Genomic DNA, 7,097 nt, shown 5'->3' with positions numbered 1-7,097 from the left:
AATTTTGGTTCATTATAAAATATGTTTTAGGTACCCAAGTTCAGACGTTGTTTCACTTCATATTTCTCGTTTGCCTCTATTGCAAAGTCGGTTATTTGAAATCTTCTAGTTTATATGCAAACGTAAGAATCTACTTTGATTGTGTCAGTGACGTCCATACTTTTCTCATTTTCTTCTTTTCGATTCCAGGAATAATACTTTCTACTCACATTAGATATTTTCACCTTCACGGATCTTCGTTCACTTCCGTCATGAATTGATTAAAAATGTTTCCTCTTCTTATGGATCGTTAATGCCCGTTCATCGTAGGTTCCAAAATCACAAATGTTGCATCTGAGATAAGTCGTCATATGATTGGGACTATCCATTAAATGTTTTATCAATTCAGCTATCGAATTTAAGTGACGAAAACACCCTGGGCATCTCATAGCCAAATTATGATTCCTATTCTTATGTACCATCAGTGTACTGTAGCTAAGTGTTTTAAATTCACAAACCTCACAGTAGAATTTTTTTTCTATTTTATTCCCCTTCTTGAAACAATGAGGTTTGGGTGTTATAACAATCCTGAAAAAGCAAGAATAAATAGTAAAATATTCACTCAGTGATTTTTGACTGAAGTGGCTACAAAGTTCCAAGCACAATAAACTGTTTAATATTTATAATAAAATAAAAACCCATTTTGAGAGAAGACAAAATAATTTGATATGATATGATGATTATGCGGAAATGTAAATTTTTGATAGATGTATACTCACTTTTCTTTGTTACCTTCTTTCTTCACCTCGATGTTCAAGTTCTCATCCGACTTGTACCTGTATTTTTTTTCTCGTCTCGGTTGAATTATCTTTTTCTGTGAGTTTCTTTTCCCATATGGTATCATGTGATCAGGATTTTTTCGAAAATGCTCCATGCTTGCATTTGGAGATGTCGTGCAAACACGGCAGATTGGACATTTGTACCAGCGGTATTTATGTATCACAAATATGTGATTCAGAAATATTCTCAAATCTGTCGTCGGAAATGAACAATCTGTGCAGGTAAATTTCTTACTCCTTCTGAAAGAGAATATAATAAGTTATGATGAACTATTCTCGTTCCTTTTAAAATCTCACGAAAGACCCGTAGTTCAGTTGATGTTTCAAAAAACAATGCATTCGGAAAAACATTTAGGTGAGCTTACAAGTCTAAGGAATCATGGTGAAATGGTTGTGAATCCTTGTTTTCTAAGTTGTCAATAAGTAGTCAATTCGATAATACCAAATAATTTTCATACATACATCTTGCGAAGTATTTTATGTTGTTTTGTTTCTAATGCTGGAATCAAAAGATTATTCTCACTTCGGATTACAGAGCCGAACTGACTATTCGTCGCTATTCGTGTGCCTATGTGTTTACTGTTCAGTGTGCGCATATAAGGAATATTCAACAGGTTATTTGGAAGAAGTATTTTGTAGGGGCAATGATAAAGTGATATCTAATGATATATTGATTCAACTCACTTTAAAAACGCAACATGGATTCTCAATTCTTCCCCTTATATGTTGCTTGGACTCAATTTAGTTAAAGTTGTACAATACTTCCATTCGCCCTATACTTCACAACGCTATTTATTTCCATTATGACAGATACGATACAAAGCAAACTTTAAAGCTCATGTTCCCTATCGATTACGAAGTCTATTGCGAATGTAAATTTCATGCCAACTTCCGATCCAAAGTGTCACTCGGTAAGCGAAGCGATTACGAAAAATGCTATTCTTTAATTTCTCCAGATAATTCTAAGTATCTCACAAAAATGTACATCAATATGAGCAACCTATTTTCAACATGAACAATAACAATTGATTACACTACAATTTAAAATATTTGAAATTTCTGAAAAATAATTATAAAAATTTATTATATTTACTTACATAGACGCCCTATTAGCAACAGAGGAATGGGGTGCTTTTTCTTTTCCGTTGATAGTAAAATTAACACGTTCATTCGATTGTATCTGCTTGCATCTGAAATAATAAATAAAATTTTTAAATATGCAAACATAACAATTATATATATGACAATGGAACTTGAAAAATCGTGAGTTTCAGAGAGAGATTTAACTGAAACGTAACATTATTATTTTTCACCTTTTCTAAGTTTGCTCAACCTCATATTTTGCACTTACAAGTAACAACTTTTCAGAATTTTTGGTTTGACAATGACGTAAACCAAAACATGTAACCGGATGATTTGAATACAAGGTTCCACCACTGAAATGCTTTGTAGACTTTTTCTTTCCTCTTCTTCATACCCAACGCTTCAAAATGAGATTTTATGAGATTATATTATTAAGAGGTCGGCGGAAAAAGTCTGTTCTGCCATGTATCTAATCGGCTTAAGAATAATTCATAATGAGGTTTCATTCGAAGCGATCTTTCGACTTGACTGAAATATTAGCTATTTATACAACAATTTCAATGAATTTTAGGTTCTTCGTCGAAAGAGGCCATCACAAAAAAAAGAATGGTGATCGATAGTGCATTCTTCGATGAAATGAATGAATTGAATACTGAAGGGACGATCAGGATATCGAAGTTTGAAATTGACAGCAAAACGAAGCTTATCGAGTATCTACGAGTACAATCACGAGGCTTTTCTTTAAAAAATATGTTAGCCACATTTTTCCGATGACACGAAAATGTGGTAACGTCAGAGATTTCTGAAAGACAATCACCCACATCGTACTGGCATAGATATATAAACATATTTGTTTAGAATTGATTGAAAGTATTGAAAGCATTATAAGTAATGTATGTATTAAATATGACACATGCCTCTAATTATTTTCACCTGTTGAATTTCTTTCACATAAAGTGTATAAAATAGTTAGGTACTACATATTATAAATTTTGAATTCTGAATTGTTCTCTACTTACTCTTGATTTGGTTGTAAATGTGTTCTGTAGATATGCTGGTCCAGAATATCCCTGAAGTATGAAGAGAATTCGCATTTGGAACACTTGAATACCTGAAAATTCCAAGGAAATTAATTTTATTATTTATAAAAATGAAAACCTAAAACTTGATGAAGGACGCGTCAATTCGAATGATGAGTAAATAAAAATGAAAATGTTCAGATGCATAGGTACATCTAGTACCCAGTACTTGTCTACAAATAGCTTCGTTTCCAAAGATTCTCTGATACGTCGTGCGTGTAATAATGATAAAAGTACATTATTCGACAACCATTTTCTTTCTCCACCATTTCGTATTTAATTAGATTTGTGTTTCCAACTTCCAAGAATGCAGATATTCTTTCCGTATATTCTCTATGTCTCAGTTGATCAAGCCATAATGTGAATCGTTATTGTTTTTGATTTGTACAGTCCGGAAGATTATCCCAAACAGGATCGAACCCTCGACTGATAACTAAAAGAAGTGTGAACGAGATCTCTACTCAAATTCGAACACCCCCCATATACTCGTGGAGAATCTATACTAAATTTCTTATATATAACTACAAGGTTAGTGTTTCTCTTTTCACAGCAGAATTTAAAGAAGAATGAAATAAACTGTTTTCCTTAAAATCACCTGCTCATACAAAACAGTCAAAATGACGAAGTTGGAATAAACCTCCATAAAATACATCCGTCTGTGATCTGCATTATCGACAATAATTATTTCATTTCATTATGAAAATAATAAAAATATTCTCCCTATGATTGAATCTAAAATATGGATTCGCTTAGAACAATGCTGGGTGTATGGTTTATGATTGGAAATGAAATTAAATGGCAACTTTGGATGTTCGCGTGTTTGTTCTCATTTCAGCAGTTGAAAATGCATATAATTTAGATGTCTGCACACTCTCGCAAGGCGTCAAAAATGGAGTAAAGGTACGGAAGCACTAATATCACTATATCCTGTCACAATATTTCCACGTTGTTTATCCCTCCTTTTACTATGCAACAAATTTCCCAAATATTTTATGATTGTAACAGGCATCTCGCAACAAATGAACGAGAATCGATATCAATTACAACCTACACAAAGTAGTCTAGAAGTGAGAGGAATGATAGCTTCGGCATCTTGAGTGATTCATATAGGTGATTTTTGGTTAAATTATTTAGATATTTTGATGAGTTCTATTTTATATATTTGAATTAAAAAAATTTCAATACCCGCTGTATAGATGAATGTTTCGGAGCTTTCCATTGAAATTGAATTTCTATCTGCCGACAAATTTTTTATTGTTAATTTCCCATTAAAAATTTATCTTTTATTCATACTTAGTAAAAGTTAAGATTTATGTTTCTTGTAGTTTTGAAAATATGAATTAGAGTTGAAATAACTTTCGTGTAGAACCTCAGTCAGCAGAAACACACGAATAAGAATAATAATTGAATTCATACCTAATAATAGTACTAAACTTACCTTCTGTTTTTGCAGTTTCCGGACACCTTCTCTTATTCTCACTTTTGGCTTGATAACGTCACTGCAAAAATATAACTTCGTTATTCTCTGTATTATTTCTGGAATGAACCGCTATATTGCGGCTTTGGTGAAAATTTTGAAGTGTCTTCGAAATTTCGTGATAAAAAAATATGATTACTAAAACAAAACTGGAAGAATTGTTCATGCAATTCCGAAAATACTTTAAAGAAGTATCATTACGGGTCTACCAAAATTCTTCAATTGTTTTGATATATATATTTATATATATTCAATTTATTTCGGATTTATATCAAGTTTCAATTAACAAAAAATTATTATGTTTTAAGAATGACGTTATCTGCTTGAATTGTCCAACAAAGCATTTTCCACGTATCTGATTTGAAAATGCATGTAATACACAATTTTCGGTTAGAATAATCATCAGTTAGAAAATGAACATTAATCGTCAGGTGGCGCGAAGTGTGGAACGACCTGCATATAATTTGTTTTGAATATAAGTGGTAGTATATGGTAGAAATCACTCACCTTTTTGGTATCATACTTGTTGGCCTCACACTTTCAACTATTTCGTAATTGCGATTTTTCCATAAACCCGAATTCGTTTTGAAGACGTAGGGTGTGGACTTGGGTACCGATGTTCGGTAACATTCCTTCTGTTGTAAACATTGATCTTTCACTTCGAAAATTTGGGAATAGGTAGGTGGAATTGATGAAGATGAATCGGATTCCGCTAATCCTTCATCACAGATGCCCGAATCTGGTGAAATAATCGAATTTTGGAGTTGAGTGTCCGGTGCTTGATGGGAACTATGTCCATTAAACATATCATCTATTTTTATTGGCTCCTGCTCAAAAAGCGAATTCCAATCCGTCATATATTGGTCGGAATGAGATCGATTTATCTGCGTGGCCGATTCGGCAGAGACATTTGATTCACCCAATCCCAAAATCCTTTCAAATTCGACATCAGTGAGTTGACCACGAATCATTCCGAAGTTGTCGAAGTTGTTCGATGCGGAAGAGACTTTGGCTTTTTCCGAACACAAAACCTTTTCGCAGTGTTGGGAAAATAATTTCTCTGATTCGGAACTCACTCCGTGTTTATTAGACAAGGAAAAATCAGGTTGATTGATATTGTTCGATTCAGCAAAGCTTTTGGTTTCTTCCAGACGCAAAATCATTTCCAATTCCTCATTGCTGAGTTGTTGTGGTGATGGATGAACGTCATCAGCTTCCAGGATAATAAGCAATGGCAAAGCTTCTCGAATGACTTCATAAATATTTTCAATATACATTTTCCCTTGAAATATATTACACTGGATACTCATTGATGCTAGAAATTAAAACCTCGGATAATAAGACTAAAGCCATGTGGAAAATATGCAATGAAATTAGGAATGAAGGCAGTTTTAAAAATACAACTTCTAAATCACCTCAGGAAACAGCGGATGATTACAATGAATTATTGGTTCAATTGATCCCGAACATGATGAAAAATCTCAATAATTCAAAATTTGCTTGCAATATTGAAACCAATACATCTTTTTACGTGAAGCCCTTTACCATAGAGGAGATTGTTGAGATATTTAGGAAACTGAAAAGCAATTCAAGTTCTGGAATTGGCGAAATTCCAGTTAAAATTGTTCAATTGAGTGTTGATGCTATCTCTTCAATATTGTGTCATATAGTGAAGGTTTGGGGTGTTTCCTGAGCAGCTGAAGCTATCGGTGATAATTCCAATATTCAAGTATGGGGATCCTGAGGACTGGAAAAACTATAGGCCTATAAGCCTGTTGAATAGTTTTTCGAAAGTATTTGAGCTAGCAGTGGTGACTAGACTTCTAATATATTACAATATTCATGATCTTTTCCATCCGTCTCAACATGGATTTTTGAAAAATCGGTCCACCCAAACGGCTATATATTTCAATTCACTAATAATATTTTGAAGTTCCTGGAAAAAGGAATGTTAGTCTCAGGATTATTCATCGATCTATTTAAGGCATTTGATTGCCTGAATAAAGATTTTCTCATTGAAAATCTCGGAAAATATGGAATTGTGGGTGTTCGATATTTTCTCTTCTCCATTATTCATTATAATTTTTCTTTATTATTTCTCTGGGAGGAAATTTACCTCAAATATTGTTTGTTCACTTTGGAATTTCTTATTGATTTGAATTACGTGGACTTGTTGAGGGTAGCACATGTTCGTGGTGTGATGTGGAAACCAGTACGAAGTCAATCGCCGCAAGAACCTCTACGAAGTGTTCACGAAATTCGCTATCATTGCATGAGATAGCACTTTTCTACACTCGATTTTAGTATTCGTTTGCTGATTGAATTTACACCAGTGTAGAGGACATCTACATCTCTTTTTTGTAGATAAACTACATTTGCTTCACACTGGTGTAAATCAAATCGACATTGAGTGTAGAAAAGTGCTACACTTTTTATGCAAACGAAAGGACCTAATGATAGTCGACGAATTTTGTGGATGATTCCAAATATTCAATAGCGGAACGTAATATAAGTGAACTGCAGCTGAAATGCGAAGTTATATACCAACGTGGCTATCAAGGAACAATTTCAGTTTGAATAGAAAGAAGACGGACATTATGGTTTTTCGTTCCAACAGATTGAAAGAGGACAAGCTGATGA

General features: G+C 33.4%; 1 protein-coding gene across 1 annotated transcript; it reads right to left on the bottom strand.

Moving 5' to 3' along the window:
- Positions 1 to 260: 260 nt before the first annotated feature.
- Positions 261 to 5,734, bottom strand: LOC123321019. Its single transcript, XM_044908522.1, has 6 exons — positions 4,965 to 5,734; positions 4,419 to 4,479; positions 2,921 to 3,012; positions 1,916 to 2,008; positions 759 to 1,058; positions 261 to 567 (listed from the first exon to the last, which is right to left on the bottom strand). Exons 1-6 carry the CDS (start codon positions 5,732 to 5,734, stop codon positions 261 to 263), a joined length of 1,623 nt encoding a protein of 540 aa, XP_044764457.1.
- Positions 5,735 to 7,097: the final 1,363 nt, after the last annotated feature.

This window comes from Coccinella septempunctata, chromosome 9 (genome assembly GCF_907165205.1).
Source record: "Coccinella septempunctata chromosome 9, icCocSept1.1, whole genome shotgun sequence".
In the NCBI taxonomy this organism is placed as follows: Eukaryota; Metazoa; Arthropoda; class Insecta; order Coleoptera; family Coccinellidae; genus Coccinella; species Coccinella septempunctata.
This window is presented reverse-complemented; position numbering and strand designations above follow the sequence as displayed.